At 45.6% G+C, this 22,413-nt stretch overlaps 1 protein-coding gene across 1 annotated transcript in view; it reads left to right on the plus strand.

The window, feature by feature from the left end:
- The window catches only part of gas7b (growth arrest-specific 7b), a 28,541-nt gene that overhangs the window by 1,635 nt on the left and 4,493 nt on the right, over window positions 1–22,413 (plus strand). Inside the window, exons 2-10 of the mRNA XM_068754579.1 lie at window positions 8,350–8,467; window positions 13,225–13,302; window positions 14,217–14,305; window positions 16,834–16,887; window positions 18,560–18,649; window positions 18,919–19,034; window positions 19,251–19,325; window positions 21,517–21,595; window positions 22,194–22,322. Of these exons, the coding sequence (XP_068610680.1) occupies window positions 8,350–8,467; window positions 13,225–13,302; window positions 14,217–14,305; window positions 16,834–16,887; window positions 18,560–18,649; window positions 18,919–19,034; window positions 19,251–19,325; window positions 21,517–21,595; window positions 22,194–22,322 (828 nt within the window). The remainder of the gene's footprint in view (window positions 1–8,349; window positions 8,468–13,224; window positions 13,303–14,216; window positions 14,306–16,833; window positions 16,888–18,559; window positions 18,650–18,918; window positions 19,035–19,250; window positions 19,326–21,516; window positions 21,596–22,193; window positions 22,323–22,413) is intronic.

Below are 22,413 nucleotides of genomic sequence, written 5' to 3' on the forward strand. Positions count from 1 at the left end.
GGACTTTGTTCTTATTGTCGTCATTCCTGACTCACTTCTGCGGCTCTTCTTACCACTAGTTATCTCTACTAGTACTAGTTTGCTTTGGTGATGGAGGTAGGCGGGGAGTTCAGATCGGGATGCTGATTTTCTTTTCCTTTCTTGAAAATCTTTTTTGAGTGATTTAAAAAAATGTGTTTATGGGGTTCTCTATAAATAGGATATTATAGGTGCCAATTAAGAAAAATAATCTGGATCTGTCTGTCTCCAGCAGACCCCAGATTCATCTCACGTGTCTGATGTTGCTTTTACCACAACAATCGAAGAATATCAAAATGATTAAATAGCTATGGCAGCACATCTTCCAGGGGGTTAATAGATTTGAATTATTTTTTATTTTTTGTGAGTCTTAAATGGTGTATTGTAGAATTTTGGGGGAGGCTAGCCATTTCCCTCCAGCTCCTGTCTTTATTCCACCCATGTATGTACGAAGGACTTTCAACGGAAACAAGACCGCAAGGGCTTTTTTGAAATGCTCCTCTTAGACAGGATGTTTGACTTTATTTGTACTGTAATACATGCTTCTGTGTGACTGTACTTGTACTCTAACATTCTATCTAATAAATATATTCATCATCATCATCAAGTAGTGCTTCAGAGCCTTTGTCAGCATATGGATATCTGAAGTGTATACTCGAGTACCGTATGAAAGTAGTAAAGAATAAAAAAGAAAGAAAGTATGTTCTTTAGTATAAACTTCTGATAGAAACTTCCACACTATGACATTTATGCGCTTTCTTTACTTTAAACATTGCATCTAAACCACATGCTGAATGTGTAGATTTTATTGGCAGATGCATTAAATGACAATTATTTTAACTAAGTTAACGATATCATTTGAAAAATCGATGACTATCAAGTCTGCTAATCGGTTAGCTCTGGTTGATCTACCCGCATAAACTTGACCTCACAATTACATCTGGTTCTTTGGATGGTCTCACAGCAAAGTTTATTTTAATGATTGAATGCATTTAACACTTTTATAAAAATTATTATAGCACAATATCTTTACTCCCCCCCCCCCCCCCCCCCCCTAACATGGATGTTGTTGGTATATTTTGGACCAATGGATGCTTTCTTTGTCACCTTTATATAAACAGACACTGCAGATAGTCAGTAGCTAAAGGCTAAAGGACTGATGCCAGATCAATGTCCCCATCAGCTGCTGGTGGTGTTAGACCATCTGTCAACGCAGCGAGCCATGCTGGGGGGCTCGGTAAAACCAGTTCAACGCTGAATCGGTGGCACTGGCTTGCAGCCGCAACGATTGGCCCGAGGGCAGCGGCATTTCTGTTGAGTGTGGACTCCAGAATGCAAAGATGGAGGCGCAGGAAAACATTTCAAATTATTTAACTTCAAAAAATAGAAAAAAAAGGAAGGAGAAGAAGATGTTGTTCTGGCGTCGAGCAGAACGATTAACAGAAATACACAGCCAAACTTCAACGGAACTCTAAACTCTAACTCGCCGGATCTGGCGAGCAGGCGCTGGAGAAGGACCCAAGTAGGAGGGGAATGAATGACAGGCGCGCCTCGTTGCGTTCTACCGCCATGCTCGCAGCCACGCCCACACCCAAGATTAAAGAGACGACGTCAAAGAACAGAAACGCAGGATCAGAAACACAAACCAAGGCATTAGACCATGACAGAAACATTTCAAAGACAACCTCCCTATCGTTTAAACACGCTGAACATGCCACAAGAACCGCCAATCGTCGTCGTGTCATGAATGTCTATTTACCGGAACATTTTTAGGTGCTTTCCCAGAACAAGAAGAACTTTTAGTGATATAAGTGGACTTCAATGCTCGTCATGTAAACAACCCTGAATACGGAACAAAGTATGGACAGATATTTCTCTCAGAAATAATATTGCTGTTCCAATCACTGGTAAGATTCTATCCAATCAGAGTTCACAATAGACCATGACGGCCATTGAGTGTCTAGGGGGGGCCGTCGACTCGACCACAATTGGGTTCCGGGGGTTTTGTTGTATGCCGGCGAGAGGAACTTCTCGCGTTCCCGCGTGAACTATTTGCTCAGCATATCCCTATTAATGAAAAGCTCCGTCCCGTTCCTGTGCCCATCAGCCTCTATGCAAAGCGCATGATTACCACACACGTGTAATGCTGACTTTAGAACGTGCACACAGCGGTTGCTTCCTCATCCACCACCAACAGTCGGATGCATCTCCCCCCGTTCCTTCTGATCGTATTGACCATTTCCACCTTTTAATCCAATCTCACATTTTCCCCTAGCAGTGAATCCTGCAGCAGCAACGAGCGTTCCCAGCGTAACGGGGCGGGCCTCACACTTCGGTGCGCGCTCTCACTATGCTGCAGCACACGAGAGTGAAAACTGCCGAGTGCGTTCAGAAGGTTACAAGTTGATGAATCCAGCAGCGCTACATCATCGTTGGATGTAATGCTCCTGAGTCGGGGGCTCACTTGATTGGCGCTTTGAGAACAACAGATGGATTGAACTAAAGCCTTATTTGATTGGCCGAGACTAAACGCGGGCGTGTCCAGATGCGATTCACGCTCCATCTCGTGCAGCACACACATTTGTTGAAGTTGTGGTCGTAATAATCTCTTCTGTCCGTCATGTTCATGCTTTTTTCTTTCATAAATTCTTGTCTTTTAATCCAGGGTTCTTTGTCTCTATGTGCTGAAGCTGTTTTAAAGACTTCGATGATTCGTTTTCTAGCTTGTCTCCACATACGATGCAGAGCGGACTTGATGCACGAGTCACCTGTTGATGAACCCGTATTTCAAGTCTGACTCCTGGTATTGTCTGTTAGAAGAAGCTTTCTTTTCTTGGAGGGCGTCGGCTCCTCTTCCGGCTCCTCAGTTGGCCTTTTCCCCCTTAATAAAGAAGTTCTCCATCGACGCTTGTTTTTGTTTTTTACTAATTTTTGCTTATTTATGGGTATATTTAGATTTTTTTAGGGTAATGTATCACGTGACCAAGACCGGCGTCTCGACGTGTGAATGTTACGTCGTTTTTCAAAATAAAACACCAGACTCTAATCAATGCAATGGAAATTATATAACTGATTTATTCTTTCGGTAACAAATGGCTCGCAGGCTGGTACCGGCCCACGGCCCGGTGGTTGGGGACCCTTGCTGTTTGAGCAAAATAAAAGCTTGGCGCAGACAATGAGACAAAGACTTGAGAGATTTGTTAGACTGCTGACACATGGAACCAGTGCTGAGCAGACACTAACGATGATTTGTCTCATGTACAGAGTAAATATACAAGCATGCCCGCACATCACTCCTCCTCCAACTTTCTCAAGTGTCTACATCTGGGAAAGTGGCTTCGCTTCAGATTCCCACATCTGCCAAAACCAAAACAACGTCTCCCAAACAGAGATGCGCACCACATGCTCCTCTCCCTCTCCTTGTCCGTCTGCCTCCGTGCTCAGCCTCATTCTCTCGCTCCTTTCTCCCCCGTATCTCGACTCAGCCAGAGACGTTTCCCTCCGGCTGCACGTCTTACATGAAGCTGAGTCGGAGGGTGCTCGGCTCAGCTTCGGAACACGCGTCCAGTTCTAGACGGGCTCGTGATGACAGAACTCCTGTGTTTGTTCAGCTCGATTCACACAGACTGTCCAAGCTGCGCGGCTCCGTCTTTTTGCGCCTCACTATTCTGTCACGGTCGTCCCGCCTCCTCGCGGGGGGGAGCAGGTCATTCATCGTAAAAGTATTCTCTTTCATCAAGGAACAAGTTTGAAACATTTGGGTCATGAATACAGCAGCAGCAACAAGTCAGACTTTGCTCCTGAGCAGCCGAGTCTTGCTTTCTACTGACTTCAGCGTTTGTGCGTGAACTCAGCTTTACCCGGGTCTGACCGTGTCGACACAGGAAGAGAAGTTGGAGGTATTTATGAGTGAATAATAGGAAGCAGACACTTCCCCTGTCTGCCACACCTCTGCCCCCCATGCCCCTCTGAACGAGGGAGCGGAGCAACGATCCCCCCCGTAGCGCATCGCTAGCAGCTGAGGACCTTCCTGCCTGGCGATGGCCTGCGCTCTCCATCTGCATCCCATCTCTTTGTGGTTGCGCTTGCTTTGCGTGTGTTTACAGCGCAGCTCCAGTATCTATACAGCTGGAACATGTTTGGTCGGTCTTCACGGGCACGCCGGCGTGGAGAATGAAAGGTCCTCGCCGTGTGGCAAACGGGAAACTCAGGCCACACACTATTCTATCAAATCAAAAGACGGATTGGAATGAAGTAAAGACGCGATGATCGTGTTTCTTCTCTTGAACTGGAGACATACTTAGACAATGCCTAAATCAGAGTGGCTAAGGCGTTCCTCGGGGAAGTCTCCAATTGTTTAAGGGAGATCAAAATAACCGATTAAATGTCCTTTCATCGTCAGTTAACATGAAATGTTGTTGTCAGTTTTATTTTGACACAGTTCGGTCTTGCATTAATGTCTTCTGCGTACGCTCAGGTGATCCCAGCGGTTTGTCACGACTTGGCTGAGACGCTTTTGTACCATGATCAGTCGCAGGATGAATGATGTAAAGAGGTGATACACACATATTCACATATGATAAATGATACCTCATCATCCGTCTCAGATATTGCTCCAGCTGTCTTCTGCTGTGTCCATTTTGCTTACTCGAAGTAAACGTTGATTTGATGCAACGTGTTGAAACCAGCGTGACGCTCACTGGAGCACAGAGGCAGTCCTGCACATTTCTGCTGAGCGTGCATAACCCATGTACTTTGTAAATGAAGTAATAAACTGCCTGAGAAGTACCATGTGGCAGTACTTTATTTTTTTCTACATACATGGCGGGTTGAGTTGAGGCTGTTACAATGTAACCATCTTACCTAGAGACGAGCATTGATTTTCAAAAATCAATCAGACACCATCTTTGTTTTATCTTAAAAATGATTTGTGTGTGTGTGTGTGTTCAATTAGTAGTGCATTAGTGCTGAGCAGTTATCAATTAGTGTTTTGGCTGGAGATGCCTACCCCTAAACGTAGCATCACGCTAGCACTCACACTCGTTTGGTGCTTTCACTGTGAGACAGTTGGAGCGCCACAAACAGCAGCACAATTATTCTGCTGCATCGTTCAGGACGACATTTAGATCCGAATATTCCAGCTGATTAGAAGAAACCATATTTAAATCTGACTGTTGTTCAGTATTTTCTTTTAAGGCATTTAAGACCTCTCTTATATTCTATTCATTTTCCAAATGCGATAAAGTTGCCAAATATGTCCCAACAATATAACTAATGTAACTAATGCAACTAATGTAACTAATGCAACTACTGAAGAGTCAGCTGTTCGGCCGAAGACGTTTCACTTCTATCACTGAAGTGGTGCTGCAGATGCTACATTTTTGACTTCTTTCTCTGACTTTCGTTCTCAGCTGGGAGCCGTTGTAACTTCCAGCTGTCTTCTCCCAACACGCAAACATTCCAAAGTCCTCTTTGAAGCCTGCAGAAGGTGTGGAAACATTTCCCCCGTTGTGTTTCCACACTTTATGTAAAATTACATGGCACAGAATCCAGATTTGTATTCCTCCCGGCGCTGTTCTCGAGATTTCAATGTGCTCTGCCATTTAGCGCCGTCAACTGGAAGTCCATGCTTGAATCTCAATTGTATGCTCGTGTCTAGGAACACTCGCATGTCGAGGTATTCCTTGTATAATCGCTCAGGTTTGAACTTCTTTGAATGCCTATAAAGGGGAGTCCAGCAGCGCGAGGCTGTTAAACTCCAGGTGAAGCCTAACAACATTGTTATTCTCCGGCTGCCCTTAAAGACTGGCAGTTTAATTCCAAGCATTTTCCGAGGGAACAAATTATTCTTAGTTGTTCAGGCAGGCCGCCAGTGTCACTAAAAATAAAGAGGCCGTTTGCTATTTTGTTTTCCATGAGAGGAGATCTTTTGTTTTTGTGTGGGAAATGGCTGCAATCTGAGAAAGAGATGTTGGAATCTGTTTCTGCTACCAGGAGGACCAGTGAAGGCCTTTTCAGCTCCTCTCCAAGCCGCCAGCTCCAGATCCCATCTGTGATTAGCAGATATCCTGCATTGATTTATTTCAGCCATGTTTAGTTTTAGTACTTATTACTGTGAGGAGTTCTCAGCAGATATTTTTATCCAACGCCGTGCAAAAAATAAATGAAATCAGTATTTATTTGTATTCAAGGCGGCTGAATTATGGATCAGAGGAGCAAATCCGGCTCTAAACTCCCCCTTGCCCCCCCCCACCACCGTTAGGTCGCTCCTTGTGCTGTGTTGAAATAAGAAATCGTGACAAAAACATTCTAGCCTCTCAGTAAGGGTCTACTTCAAACATGAATGTCGTTCCAAACCAGCAGATCCATGGATGGTGAGGAAGTGGCTTCATCCCAGATGTCCAGATGTGATTTCTGGAGTCGGCAGCCAAACATTTTTGGCTGCTTTTTGCACCGTCATTTATTTTGGGGGGCGGGTTGTGAGTAATCGAACCTGCGACTCCCACACAGAGCCTTCTACCCCTGTATGCGGGGCACCCCTAAACCCCCGCGCTGCCTGCACCCCCACTGACTTGCTTCTAGGACAACAGCCAATCGGAGTGACCGCTCTCGCCAAAAAGGTTCCTCCGCAGATTGAAACTACTGCCAACAGTAACACACTAAAACGACAAGGGCGACAAAAAGATGTTATTCTCTTGTATGCATGTCAGAAAAATGAACAAATGATGTGCTTTAGAGGTCTTAATGCTCACATTTTAAAAACAAAAACAGCGGGACATTATTTAGTCAAATGTTTGAGTCGGTCGTAACCAGTTGAGCACAATGACGCATGAATTCAATCGTGCACAGACACACACATTAGGGTGGACGAACCAGGACAACGGCTCATCTGTGCTCCTCGCCTCCGTCAGCAGATCGACCGTCTTGTGCTTTCACTCACTTCCTTCTCATCCAGTCAGGGAAATGGAATGTGAACTGGGATTTTTGACTGAGCGGCAGCATGTGTGGCTCCATTGAAGGCCAGACTGCAGTTACACACATCCGTGCACGAGATTCTCCACTGTAGCCGTAGTCAGGTTGACTATTGATCCTGTAGCTCCGATTTGATTTAATGGTATGCTGGCTTGAAGCCACTCTGACTCGCATCGCTACTTTGGTGCATGGATGTCAGAGAATGTGTATTTATTGTGTATTACATGTCACAAGTCCCCCGGGGTCGACTTGGATTCATGTTCTCCCGTCCTGTGAGCCCAGAGAGCCCTGGCCTCCACTTAAGTACGAGAATGACGTCATCCTCTCAGCTGATCCAGCTTTTACCACGAGGGACCGTTTGTGCTTCCATAAATTCTTGATAGCCACTAAGAAATGAGATAATAAGTATCTGTGAATAAATATCAGCCTGGAGGTGGTATTCTCCGCTGTCATCTCACTGGCATGAAGCAGCGTCTTGTGATAATAAATTCGATTCTCGTTTCCCATCATCCTCCTTGATCTAACACCCCCCACCCCCCCTTTGTTGTCTTTTTTGCCAGAGAAGATTTCCAGGTTCACTGATTACTGGCCTTCCCAGTCACAGCCTTTTCCATGCTCTTATTTTCGGCTATATAGCTCCATCTGAAAGTAAAAAAACTAAACTAAACCGTTTAATAAAACGATCAGCCGAGACTTAAAGGTGACGTATTATTAAAATCCTACTTTTCCCATGTTTCTACACTATTTTGGTGAGTTTGGGTCATTATCAACCCGAAAACAGAAAAATAAACCCTCCAGTCGATCCTGCGTAGTTCTGTAATCAAATACAGAAATTCTGCAGGAAATATTCAATACTGTGATCAGATTGTTAGAACGTGCACGTGCACGCAATGGCCGTGGTTTCGGTTTTGTTTCCGAAGCGTCTCCATACTGTGCTGTGATGTTCTCGGGCTGTTGTTTCCCTGCTAATCAGCAGCAGATGTGCTTCTCCTGCTCTCCTGCTCTCCTGCCGGGCCTCAGAACAGCCTCAGAGGCAGGTCGCTGTCCAGAACGCCGCGGCGGCGGCGGCTCGCCTGCTCGCCTGCTCCGCTATGATGTCATTGGTTTCTGGTTGTGAAATATTTGAGGAAAGTGGAACCTCGCTGAACCCGAGCTGATTGCTGCACACTCAAGTGCAGCTGATCCTCAGCGGTTCAGCTTCCTTTCATGCATTTATCTCCAGCAGTTGTTTCAATTATCACAGACCCTTGAGAAATAGATTTGTTTGTGGATATCGTTCCTTCACCTCCAATGTGCTGATTTCCTGTTTCTCCATTATGCTACAGATATTGTATTTGCTTTTTCCCCCCTGTTTGACAGAGGACAGCGTCCCTGAGTCAGCTGCCTGTTGAGGACCTCAGAGATCCGCTGCCTCCACAGTGGAGATGCTACATGTCTCCACAAGGGCGCAGATACTATGTTAACGCCACTAACAATGGTAAGAATCGAAGAATTCCCGAGAGGGCTTCTGAGTGCAAAGAGGAAGCGTGGGAATGGGAAATGCACACACACCAACATGCATGCCTTCAGCTTGTTGAATACGTTGCTGTCAGAGGCTTCGGTGAGGTTAGTTAAACTTTCCTAGCCTTAATAGCAGTCTATTAGAAAACGCTGATCATTAAAACCACGACACTGTGAATGAGATCCTGTTTTGAGGCAGACTCGCTGTTCTAATGATCCATTTCAATGCTATTCAAGTCATTTTGGCCAAAACGGTTCACTTTGCTCCGGTTATCCGGTAAAGATTCTTCCAGCGGTTTGAAGCTTCCCTTCATTATCGCATCACTTTTGGTTTGACTTGTTCTGCACAACTGAAATGATGCTTTTCCTGGTTGGTGTGTAAAGATAAAAAGAACAATCTAGAACCTTTTGATGATGATCCAGATCACCGTGTGGACGGTGTAGATCCAGTTAGGAGGGGAACGAGCTGCTTGGCAGAGGTCTGAGCTCTCCGAGTGCTTTTAAAGTTTTGGCTGTTGGATGTTTGTGTATTTGGATTGTGTGGTCTTTGTTTGAGGTATTTATTTATTCATAAACAAACAAATAAACAAACAAACACAGTCCTGATCCATTGTGGATCATGCCATGGCATGGTGTCCTTTAGCGACGCTGCATTTCGGTCTGTCAAACATCAAAGGGGCAAGTTGAAGAAGATGAAATGCTTTCCGTAGAAAAGCAAACCAGCGGTCCGGGATTTCTGAAAGCTGAGTCCTTAAATCATTTAGTTCTGTCTCACTGCTCAGCTTCGCTTTGGATTGACAGCAGGGACGGTGCCAGTGAGCGACAGAGGGGCGGAGTCACCCATACTGGTGATGGTGACTGGTGTCTCCATGAGAACACACACGCACACACACACACACACACACACACACACACACGCACACGCTCTCTGTTGGCTCTGACTTCACTGTCCCTCGGTGACCTCGTAGTAAAACTTCCAATCACACTGACATCTTGGGTTGGTAAGCCGGGATGGATGGATGGATGGGTGGACGGATGGATGGACGGACGGACAAGGTATTTTTCACCAAATCTTTTGACCCACGTCCTGAAGTGGTGCCTTTGAACTTTGGGAACTGTTATTGTTTCCAGGCCACAAGTCAAAAACTATTCCGAATTTTCAACTCTATCTCCCACATATATTTGGAATTTTGAAAATGTAAAAACTTTTATCTGCAGTTAACAGTGTGACGCAGGCGTCGGAGCGTTTCATGCTTACGTTTTATGCTGAGTGACTGTCAAAGTTTTTTTTTTGTCCTACTTGAAGGCCAGGTTTTTCTAAATGCTAATATTTATTGAAGCTACTTTCTGACACACGGGATCGCAGAGCCGTGCTTGCTGATCCATTTTTCTTTCTTTTGAAACATGCTCTCACAAGTAAAGTTGTAAGCAGATAAGTTGGGGACCCATCTAATCTGTCTTTCAGTAGTGAAGCTGATAATATTCCAGAAGGACGGCGTGGGCTCTGAAACCCGCCTGACAGCAGCGCTCATGAAGCTTTTTGGTATTTATAGCATTCCTTTTGTGACTACAAAGTTCAGCTAGATCAGAAACTGTCCTGCGTGTATGTGTAGTTTCGGCATTTGTGTAACAGCGTCGCCATAGTAACAGGGTCGTGTGCGTGGGCGAGCGCTCCTTGTGTCCTTGTTATTTTCTAGGTTTTTCTTCCCGTGTTGCTGGGTGTAGCGGTGCAGGCTGTACCAGCCGTCTCACTGGGCTCAGCACTCGTCCCAGTCTGACCAGTAGGCACAGTCCCAGCTCACTGCAGACCGTCCCGTCAGGTCCAGGTATATAAAACAAGCGTCCTTCGTTCAGTAGTGACCGTCCCGTCAGGTCCAGGTATATAAAACAAGCGTCCTTCGTTCAGTAGTGACCGTCCCGTCAGGTCCAGGTATATAAAACAAGCGTCCTTCGTTCAGTAGTGACCGTCCCGTCAGGTCCAGGTATATAAAACAAGCGTCCTTTGTTCAGTAGTGACCGTCCCATCAGGTCCAGGTATATAAAACACGCGTCCTTCGTTCAGTTTGGGAAAAGAATAAAACGTGTGCAGTTTGTTATCAATATATATCAGATTCATAACGAACTTTTTGAATGAGACTTAAAGTCTTGGTTCAGATCCCGATGGAGGGGCGGGGGGCACTTTCAATCACATGAATGAAGCCAGAGAGATGGGGATGTCTGGGATTATTGGCCCTTGGTGAATTATTTAGATGTCCATCTGGGATTATTGGCCCTTGGTGAATTATTTAGATGTCCATCTGGGATTATTGGCCCTTGGTGAATTATTTTGATGTCCATCTGGGATTATTGGCCCTTGGTGAATTATTTTGATGTCCATCTGGGATTATTGGCCCTTGGTGAATTATTTAGATGTCCATCTGGGATTATTGGCCCTTGGTGAATTATTTAGATGTCCATCTGGGATTATTGGCCCTTGGTGAATTATTTAGATGTCCATCTGGGATTATTGGCCCTTGGTGAATTATTTTGATGTCCATCCAGTGTGCAGGCTTCACTTTCTTGTCACTCTGAAGCGAGCCGAGCATTGATCCCGGCTTGTCCTGCCGTCTTCCTCGTCATTATTATAGTTTCTGGAGGTTTTTTGTTTGTCTTTGCATCATCAGCATAGATACCAGCCTGTTTTCATTCTGGAGCAGAAACTCAATCATACACTCTCGTTTTAACTATTTTATCTTTATATTTTAATTCTAAATGGTGGTGATTTTCACTTTCCTCAGCTGTAAGCAGAAGCTTCTTAACATTGTGTGATTGTGCCACTTCTGGCACAGCTGTCAGACCAGGAGTGGGAGCCGGACTGCCCACTTTGAAGCCTCACAATAGCTGCAGTGTTCTGCTCTGCTCCTCGTGTTGCTGGGCGATCCATGACACGGTAGCGCTCCTTTAGCATAGCCCTGATTAGATATAGGGGTTTAATAAAACAGCACAGATAGCCCGGCTTCATGGTGAATCACATATAGCAGTGCTAAAAAGCTAATGAGGAGATTTTTGTGTTGTGTGAGTGGACGAGATATTTCTGTTTTTAGACCTGCTGCTGAAAATTTCCATTCATATATTCGCACTTGTGCTACTACTGCCTGCTTTCTGCCTGCTTTCTGCCTGCTTTCTTTTTTCTTTCAAGCCTTCCTTGATCATCTATTCACATCGTTTGGATCCGCGTCAGGCCTGAAAAGGGCAGATAAACTGCTCCACAAATAGAGAAATGGGTAGATTGAGCAGATATATTCCACAAACAAGACAAGTCAAGGTAATTAAGCATGATTGGCAACTTGAGTTTCAATTGCTGTGCAACAATGAGGCTGCCGGAAATAACTTGTGCCTCTTCTTTCTGGCTGAATGTGGAAGTCTGAGTATGGCAGGTCTGATCTCGCACCTGATTTAAAGCCTGAAAGCCTGTTTGACAAAAAACATCAGCAATCTGCATTTCAAAAGCCAGTTGCCTGGAAACTAAACCTGTTCCCTGCAGGTGTCAAATGTTACAGTAAATATGTGGGCTCTTATATTTGTAAAAATTATTTTAAAATAGATGGGGTTTTTTTTACTAAAGGCCACTTGTGATTAAAAGTAATCAAATCTGTCGTATTTTGTCGATTAGATTCTAGTTTGCTGGGCATTGAATTAATAAAACTGTTCTCGAATGGTGTTTTTGACTTTCTGGCAAAGCAGCCGGTAACAATGATTACAGATTTTCCCGAGCTAAATTGATTACGTTATATTGTTTCTGCATTATCATCCTATTTTTCTCACAGTATTGATTTGTTGACTGCCTATTAGAGGGCAATTGGTGCATTTAGGCCTGTGAGTAAAGTGTTGTCCTCCGAACTGTACGTCTGCTGCCAGTTCTCCTCTCCAGGCGTGTCATTTGAGCTGATGGCCTTGGCTCAGTCATCTCCTCTGGAGAGGAGAGCCAGGCAAAAAGGCCCAAATGCAATAAAAGCCCTTCATGTCTCTGTGCCTCTTCTGTCTTTGCCGACAGTAAAGGTCATTGTTATTTTGTATTTCTGGACCTGTGGCGGGTCTTTAAAGTTCTAGGGGGGATCCCCTTTTTTATTTGTTTCTGCTCTGCAAGAGCAAAATACTTTTTTAAAAGATCTATTCAGAAGTTGATATTTTCCCACCAGTGGAGGAACATTGATAAAAGTGATGAGTGACCAAACTTAAGTGCGTGTTGATTGGTTGAACACGTGGATCAATAGAGCGCTGTTAGCTTATGCTTATTCAGTTAGCATTACTGACAGAGAAGTGGGAGGAAACATCTGATTTATTTATCAGGCGGTTTGGGAATGAAGGTTTGTATTTTAGTTAAGAAGAATTTAAAAAAACAGAAAAAAGATGGGAGCTCTGTAATTTTCATCATCGATACACTTCAACTGTGAGAGTTGAAGTGTTAAATGATAAATGAATTAGGGCTGCGGCTAATTCATGTATCAATTAATTCATTTGATTAATCGAGTAATCGGATAAAATAAATAAAAGTGTTTTCAAAATATTTTTTAAGCGGTATAAAACAAACAAATGTTAATGGTTACAATAACATTTGTTTTGAACTGCACACTCATTAGGATTAAGAATGCACTTTAATTTCACAAGAGCATTCAATGCAAATAAAAATAAATAAAATACCCGAGTGAAGCCTTGACACTCTTCTCCTTCTCCTTTTTTCTCACCCTGTATCAGAGACCACATGGGAGAGACCGTCCAGCACACCCGGGACTCCCAAGATGTCCCTCAGACACAAGAGCTCGCTTCCAGCAGGTACTATCTCACGTCTCATCAGCTCATCTCATCACAACTTTCTCAAGTTGTATTTCCAAGAGGCGGTTAACACTCTTTAAATTCCACAGTGGCTCAACGTACCCCCTCCCGTAACTGATTGTATCTGTCGCCTCGAGGACTGAGACTATACAGATACTCCTCTGTCCTCTGGCTGAAAGGCTGCCGAACAGACGGAGGCAGCAAGCTTTTTGAAATGTCAAACGTACGGAGCGAAACTCATTTCAACAGCGTCTTATTTTGAGCTCAAAACAAACAATCTCCGATGGATGCTTAAACGTTGGTAAAGTGCAGCCCGGATGGAGAAGCTTATCGGTTTAGGTGCCCACACCCGCATGCAGAAGCTCCAGTCCTCCTCCTTTTGGGGAGATTATGATTGAAGGTAATCTGTCCTGAGCAGCAGCGTGATGAATCCATAGAGTTCAGACACTGACGATGGCGGCGTTGGCGGCTGATGACTCCGCTGAGACAGACGATGAAACACCGAAGCTGCAAAGTTAGGTCAGAGGAGCAGTGCAGTCAGATACTTCCAAAAGACAAGATGATTGGATCAATAGCCTGTAGTGATCAGCTGATCTCTTCATACAGAGTCCCAGAGAATGACAGGAAATTCAAACTGGCATGAGCTGGAGGCGTGAATAATGGTTTCACTGGATCTTCATCTGCACATTGCTGAGGTCTGAAGACGTTACGTTTTAATGGTGCAGCCCCGTTTTTTGGGGTCACAACAAACCCACTTGCTGAGTCTCCACGCTGACCTTTTTTTTAAATGCTTGACATACTACAAAAAAATAAAAAGACGACTCAGCGCCTTTGTGGCTCGACGACGCTTTTACCTCCAGGTGCCAGATCACAATGACTTCCTGTCTTGCTCTCTCCTTGTCCTTTCTCTCCAGTGAATGGATTTTACTCAGGCGGCAGTCCTTTGCATCACACGGAGCATTCACACGGCAGTCTGCTTCGGACGAACAGCACTGAGCAGCAGGTAACATGAAGCGACATTAAGACGTGAGAGCGGCTGGAGTCGGGGAGGACGATGCAAAGGACGGGGTGAAGTGGAGAAGGTTGATTTGCTGTGGTGGCCCCTCAGGGGACAAGCTGACAGTACAGTAGTAGCAGATTAAATATCCAGTTCTTCATTAAGAAACGGTCACAAATCAAAGTCTGATCTTGTGTTTATTTATCCCTGGAAAAGAAACAAAGTGATTTAAGACACTTCTCATAAGTACCTGCCAGTCTCCGACATCGGGCCGAGGAAAGCTTGCCCCGCTCCTCATCACAGAGTTCTTGATTTGTCAGGTGTTTTTTTGGGTTTCTTGTAGGTGCAGCATCTCGGTAGGATTCAGATCTGGGCTTTGATTGGTCATTCCAGCACAAGCCATATCTCGGTTTTCTGCCAGTGGATTCACCGGCATGTTTTGGGCCATTGCCATGTGCCGGGGTTAGGGTTAGGGTCTCGCATGTTCCTCAGGCACCCCTTTGGGGTTGATTTTACGGTTGATTCTATGATGGTAAGCCGGCCCGATCCCGCTGCAGCAAAACATCCCCAAACCAGCGCACTTCCACCTCCATGCTTCACAGTTGCTGCTCCAGAATCAATCTTATTCCTCTGGATCTGCCCAGATTATCTTTAATTACGCGTATTATTTAGGACTAATGATTATATCGGTGCTTTCAGGGAGACCAGTTCCTCCAGTTTACTCGTTTCCTTGTTTTCTCGTTGTAAAGTAGGCCAGTCGCTGCAGGAACAGCCTCAGGCATTTGGCTTTGTGATGCATTCTTTGCTCCCTCCGGCGCAAGTATTGTCAGGAACTCCTGTCGTGTGCGATGTCCCTTTATTTATGAATCTCGTACTTTATGCATGCTTGAGATTTGAGAGGGGATAATCTGTGGAGATTCGTGTTGCCAGAGTGATGTCCTGAAACTTCTCCAGTGGTTTTGACACCACTGCCTCACCTGTAGAAGAGCAGGAAGAAGCTTTTATTGTCATTATACAATTTGTACAAAGGTTAGAATGGAGAGTCAGCCCCGAGCACGCGGCCACTATGGGCCAACATTACCTAATAACCTAATGCATGCATTTTCCCAATGGTGGGAGGAAACCGGAGCACCTGGAAAAACCCATTCAGACACAGCGAAAACAAGGAAACTCTACACAGAAAGCCCATGTTGAATATGCTGGGATTTGAACCCATGACTTTCTAACCACGATGCTACTGTGCGTAGTTAATCGGAGTTGATGTGTATTTTTAACTGATTTTTGAATCCATAAATGGGTTTTTAATGTTATTTATTTCCCTGACCTCATTCTGGATCAGCTCCTGAAGACATTTTTAGTTCATATCGGTTCCCTTTGTGACTGTGATTTTTGATGAGTGAATTAAATTCAGATTTTTTTGAAAAAGCCTCCATTATAAGTAAATGGGATAATCCAGATGGTTTTTTTTTGTAACAAAAAGTATCCAAGTTAGACCAAGGCCCATCTTCAAATTCATTTTTCGTCAAGATCCATCCAGCCTTTTTTCCGTAATCCTGCTAAATGTGTACCCCCATTTTTAGAAACATCTCGACAGTATCCGCAATCCGTATCCCATGCAGATGAAATTCGGTATTAAGATAGAGGTCCCCACCCTGTATGATTGTGTCCAATTCCATACATATCAGCCAATAATCAATCAAAAATATCAAGGAACAAATTTTGAATCTCCATTGATTGCAATGTTAAAGTGATCCAGAATCCAGGATCTCTTCTGGATCACCACCAAAATGTAGTAATCTGTTCCTGGTAAGATTCTCAACATTTCTTGAAAATCTCATCAAGATCCGTCCGTAACCTTTTGAGTTATGTTTCTAACAGTCAAGCAAACCAACGCCGGGGATCACATACCCTCCATCGGCGGCGGTAATAATGAAGCCTCCTATCAGTATTCAGATGTCTCTATTCCACCCCTCGTTATTAATGGAGAGGCTGATTGCAGTTAAATCAGATGAATCCCTCCTGGAGTATCTGCTCCATTGATCATAATTAACCAGACAGGATGCATTCATGCAGGATCCATCCGAGTTATCCCTCCGTCTCCCCACCGGCTTTTTCTGCTGCACGCATCATGCGAAGATTGTGAACGCAAATGCTACCCAGGATTCAAAGTTGTTTCCCCTTGATAATGTTACATTTTTCTGGAGGTGTTGAACAGAATATACTTCATCTTCTCTATATTTATATTGCTTTCTGACCCCCCCCCCCCCATGCATCGTCACTCACACACAAAGAGAGAGAGCCACGCTTTGCTATCAGAACTATCCTCCCTGTTCTGCACAGCAACACACACACACGCACACACACACACACACACACGCGCGCGGAGCAGAAGCAGAGAGCAGCAGACAGATGCTAACAGCCCTCACCAGGAAGACGATCGTGCTTGCCTGCGAGTGCCATTCTTTGTGTTTTGAGGAATCATGTCTGCCACAGACGATGACAGATTTGATGGAGCGTCCTCCTTCTCTCTGCAGAGCCTGGGATCAATTTCACCTACGAGGAAACAGAACAAGGAGACCACGGTCACGGTGAGTGGGGCGACCCCTGAACCCCCCCAGGGCTCTCTAGAGAAGCTCTAGAGTTTGCTTCATGTTCTGTTCGCTGCAGCACGTGTGGCTTTAGATGTTTAACTTCCTTCGGATCGATTCCTCTACATGCCGTGTATCTGCTTTCATTTCTCTCTGGTGAACAGTCGGTGTTTTGGGTCGCTAGCGAACAGACTCACAGAGACATCATCCAGCTGGTTCTCACACTCAGCAACAAGCAGAGCTGCTGTTGATGCGATGCTCTGGATTTCTGTCTGACTTTTAAAACCTTGAGATAGGGGAGACTGTTTCGGTTTCTATAGCAACCATGGTGCTGCAGATGCTGATGCCAGAAACATAGTAGAAATATAGCTGATTTACTTGATAGTAATCAAATGCATCTGATAGTCAATACTGATGATCGGGACTGAAAGAGTTCAGCTTAGAGGGATTGACTATTTTCTACTTTGGGATGAGCTGCTCTTTGAAGGAAACGTTGGACAGTCGCTCTTTGCAGGACAGGCTGAACCGGTGTCAGCTGTTTGAGGTCGTGCAAGGCCAGTGGTGAAAGTGCTGGAAGCAGCGTGCGAGTGTGAATGACTGGTAGAAGATGCCTCCCCCTCATCTTCATCAAAGGGTGCGGGGGTCCGTCTGAAGCCCTGCTAGCTGTCATCCTCTGGACCTCCACAGAGATTAAACAGAGAGCCACTGCCTTGAATTATAATCTGCCAATTGAGGGTTGGATTAGAGACTTCTTCTTCTTCTTCTTGCATTTCTGATTTCATCAGAGGAACCACATTTTCTGATTCGCTCTTGACAGTAGAAAAGGTTCTTGTTTACATCGAAACGGCTCCTTGCTGTAAGATGCGAAGCTCCTGAGTGAATTGAAATGGGTGTGAAATAAGACGAAGCTCCTTTTCCCTTCCTTGAGGGCACTGCCTATCTTCACTAAGAAGACACGGCTGTCTTTTTGAGAAGTGTCCCCCCTTTTCTGTTTTGTTTCGTCTTCTGTTTTTTTCTTTTTTGCTTTCTAAAGCGTGAAAAATACATTGTCATCTGAAGATTACGCAGAGCAAGTTTTGTATATTCATGGAAAAAATACACTATTTGTTCCCCTGATGTTTTGTTAAATCTCGTGCAGCTGTGTCCAGACATGCTGCACAGAATCTAGAGCTAAGTGACTTCTGCTGTTCTCGCCACCCCAGAGGTTTAAAGGACAAATATAACAGCTTTGCAGCAAGCCCCCCCGAGCACAGAATCTGCTAAGGTGACATGCGTTTGGTAACGTCACCCCAGAGCAGCTCGCATTGAAGAGCCCTGGAGCTAATGGAGTCAACATCGCTGGGTGTAAGAGCGAGCACTCGACAATTAGCGGCGTTGTGGTGGATCAGCAACGAACGGCGTAAAGACTGAGAACCACAAACAGCGTCCCCAAGGACAGGGCAGAGTGGCCAAAAGTGAAGGGACAATGCTGGGTCGATTGGGAAAGTCTTTACTTTGGATGATCTTTGAGAGTTGCCAAAGAAACAACGCACTGTGTGTGTGTGTGTGTGTGTGTGTGTGTGTGTGTGTGTGTGCTTCTTTAAACTGAAAGGCAAACTTGTATTTCACGGTGCAAAAAACCTGCCACCTTTAAATGCCCCCCCCCCCAGTGATCCGTCTCTCTCTGCTCCAGATTAACTGCGTGACGTTCCCGTCTCTGTCCTGCATGCCGGAGCAGCCGCTGCTGAAACCAGACGAGTGGAGCTACTGCGACTTCTTCTGGGTAAAAACATCGGCCTCTGCTAAGATGCCATCGTTTTCCTCCATATCTCCTGGGTTTTTTTATTTTTATTTTTTATTATGCTCAATATTCTGGACAACTTATTATTATGATTTTTTAATGTAATAAAAAGTTTTTTTCTAGTGTGTGAATGTTTATCACTTTTCACCAACCTATGCACCTCAGTTTTGTAAGACACCAGCGTTCCAACCTGAATCTGATGCGAGTGTTTGTTCAGTGTGTTCTTCTCTCCTTCACATGTTTATCTTCAGGCTGATAAGAAGGACGCCCAGGGCAACGGCTGCATCACGGGGTTTGAGGTTCTGCTGCAGAAACAGCTGAAGGGGAAACAGACGCAGAAAGAGATGGCCGAGTTCATACGAGAAAGGTATCAGCATGATCAATCTCCCGTTTGGGTTTTTTTGCCACTTCATCCTAAGGTTACCATGGAAACCATGAAAACAGCTGTCAATAAACCCGCTGTTTCCCCTTTTTTTTAATCTTTTCATTTACTTAACCAAATTGCACAACACAGGAAACGCATGGAAACAGCCAGATTGCAATAAAGGTTTGCTGGTAGTGAAACTCTCTACTTCCCCCTCAGGATAAAGATAGAAGAAGAGTACGCCAAGAATCTCTCCAAGCTCTCCCAGATCCCGCTCGCGGGCCAGGAAGAAGGGTGAGTGACTCGACACACATGGCGACTGTGTGGCGCAGCAGCTTGAGAGACTAGAGATGATAGCAGTGTGATGCTTTACGGCACCACAACCGACACATTTCTTCACGGGTCAAAGGTCAGGGTCAGCGCAAATAAGATTCAGTGTCAGGCGATTGACAGGGGGATAATCCAACACGCATCAGAAAGCAATTTATCAAGTAAAAATGCCAAATTTCACTGGTCCAAGGTTCTCATTGTGAGAATGTTCCGCTTCTGTGCGCTTTGTGCTGAACTGAAAAAGGTTCTAAGGCTCGGGGAACTTATAGTATTTTTGTCTTATCAATAAAATCCTTAAGCAAAAAAAAAAGTTAATCACACAAACTCGTTAAAATGAACAGCAGTAATTTCTTTATGCTTACAGATGAGCTGCAAAACCTTTGATGAACAATGGTTCAGTGTTCCCTTCGTAATGAGTTTCTATTTGTGGTGGGTCGGGGGAGATGCTGGGGGGGGGGGGGGATCCTCCACTGCAGAGTTTAATTACTAAGTTCCAAGCCCACCGCTTCACGTGTATCAGTGCAGCGTTCCCTTGGAGCCTACGCAGCCTCGGAGATACACCTCTGGAGGAGATGCAGATGTGCAGACGGGGGGGGTGAGAGTGAAGCTGAGATGAGGCCAATGGGATGGAGCCGTAAGGAAAGGAGAATCGGGAGGAGTTTTCAGCCACTCCTCTTTTCTCCGGTCTGCCAGCGGAGGGAATATCACACTGAGGCGACATTCACGGGAAGCTGAGCGAGGCGGGCCCAGTCGAAGGCGTCCACAAAGAGAAGCTGTGATTTGTTATAACATCGTTATTAAAACTCGTCCTTATTAGGAGATTCCACCGGGAGACGGTGAGAGTGCATAGCAACACGGCTCCGGAATTACAGCGCATGGCTTTCAGTAAGAAGCAATTTCCAAGAGGCCGGGTGATAAAGAACTTCCCTTCCGGCCCTTGTTCGCGCAGGGAAACAGGAAGTGCTTCAACTGTTTATTAGCTTCTCACCGGCGTCTAATGCTGTTAGAAGATAACTGGTGACATGTTGGAATGGATCCTGTTCAAGGAGCAGGATCAGGATCTATTCCACGTTAACCTGGCGAACGACCTTCAAACAGGCCCGGAGGATAAAGCGAGCTGCAGATCCATCTCGTCGTTGTTCCTGCGATTTGGATTAGAGTTTGATTTAATTTAAAGCGACTGATGATGAGTTACGACAGGTGCAACACCTCCGTTGGTGCTGAGCGAAGCTTCCCCGGAGCTCGTTCAGGTCCGCCAGCTCTCGCCTGGAGCTCGGCCTCCTGTCGCTCCTCTTAGATACAGTTATATCAGAACCAGGAAGTGAGGAACCTGAAGGTTTGGTGAGCCCGCCCCTCCCCTGCTGCCTTTAGACGGATCATCCTTCCTCACATTAACGGTATTAGAGCGAGTTGTTCCATATAGAATCCAGATTACACCAGCCAGATCAGCGCCCACAATGCTGCTATTCTTCTCTCTGACTCTCCAGGCCAGCGCTGGCGTGAAACAGGACGGCTGCTGTTTTGTTGTTCAGCTTCTGCCGTCGATGGTCGATGTGTCTGCTAGCGAAGTGGATCACTTTTTGCATAGCGCTACACTCATGAGATGTTTTAGTGGGGGGGGGGGGGGGGGGGGGGCGTATATGGCGGGATATACTTTTTCCTGAGACGTTCCAGATGTCGCTTGCAGCTTGGAATCATGGGCTGCGAACAAACAGCTCTTTTTTCCTGCTGCTCATGTTTTCAATGTTCTCGACATGGTCATAAGAGTTCGGTCTTATTTTAGCAGAGGGGCGGGAGTGGACCGGATTTCGACTTTCTGCTCATGTCTTCTGAGACAGAGTTGGATTCGACCATCGAGCATAAACGCGTCTGTGTATTGTAGAGGTGACTTTGCGGCTTGGGATTTTTACGACAGTTTCTTTTTCAAAACTCACTGTGTGTTTCTTGTGTTACGTTTTATTCACTCCAACGTTCCGAAAGGAACATATCAAGTGTTAGGGGAGCTGTGAGAATGGGACTAGTCGTGTCTCCGGCCCCACGCGGCCTCGTCTTCTGGTGAACTGTCTGTGGCTGGTGAACCCCGTCTCTGCTGGTGCCCGTGTGGTCCTTCCTTTCTTGTGCGTGATATTAAACGCTCCCTCTTATCTCTTCTCAGCACGATGGGGGAGGCTTGGGCCAGGCTGAAGAAGAGCCTCGCAGACGAAGCTGAGGTTCATTTAAAGTTCTCCTCAAAGGTAATTCATCACGCTATCCCCCCCCCCCACGTCGCCTTGGCGGCCCCTCCCCCTCTTGTTGAGGCGATGAGAGGACGCTGTAATAACGCACCTTAAGCGTCTTCTCGTTGTAGCCACCAGCAGAAACGTCGTAGCCCGGAGATATTTGGCGTGTCTTTCCCGAGTAATTGCAACGACTTCTGGTGGCGCCTCTCAGTTTTGTCTGTATGTGTACGACAGTCAGAAAACACACAGAAGAAAATTCACAGAGGCCTCCGTCCACATCCATCGTGTTTTACGTGGCTGTTAAATTTGGGACGATGGCAAATGAAAGCTTTTCCATCCACCTGCTTTGGAGCAGCGAGCGATGTTGAGTTTGACAGAGCAGAAGCGGTAAAACATAAAACTGCAATTTGTATTTCACATTTTACGTAACTTCCGGACTGTCCAGGAACTAGGAATGCATCTTGCCTTTGCAGCGTATCCCCCTGGTCTAGTAGATCTGGTGACGCACGCACGCAGAGCGCTTCGCGGCGTGCGCTCTCCAGCAGGACGAGGCTTGCAAACGTTCATCTCCATCCGTTTGTGCTGAATCATGATTGTTTTTCTGCTTGACCAGCTCCAGAGCGAAGTGGAAAAGCCTCTCCTGACCTTCAGAGAGAACTTTAAGAAGGACATGAAGCGGTTCGACCATCACGTCGCCGACCTACGGAAGCAGCTGGTTGGTCGCTACGCAGCCGTGGAGAAGGTACGTGGGAACACGCAGACGTAAGAAGCGCAGCTACTCAGGTTTAGCCTCGGTGCATCTGTGTGCGGCAGCAGGAGGCTTTGGAACGAGG

This window comes from Brachionichthys hirsutus, chromosome 21, assembly GCF_040956055.1.
Source record: "Brachionichthys hirsutus isolate HB-005 chromosome 21, CSIRO-AGI_Bhir_v1, whole genome shotgun sequence".
In the NCBI taxonomy this organism is placed as follows: Eukaryota; Metazoa; Chordata; class Actinopteri; order Lophiiformes; family Brachionichthyidae; genus Brachionichthys; species Brachionichthys hirsutus.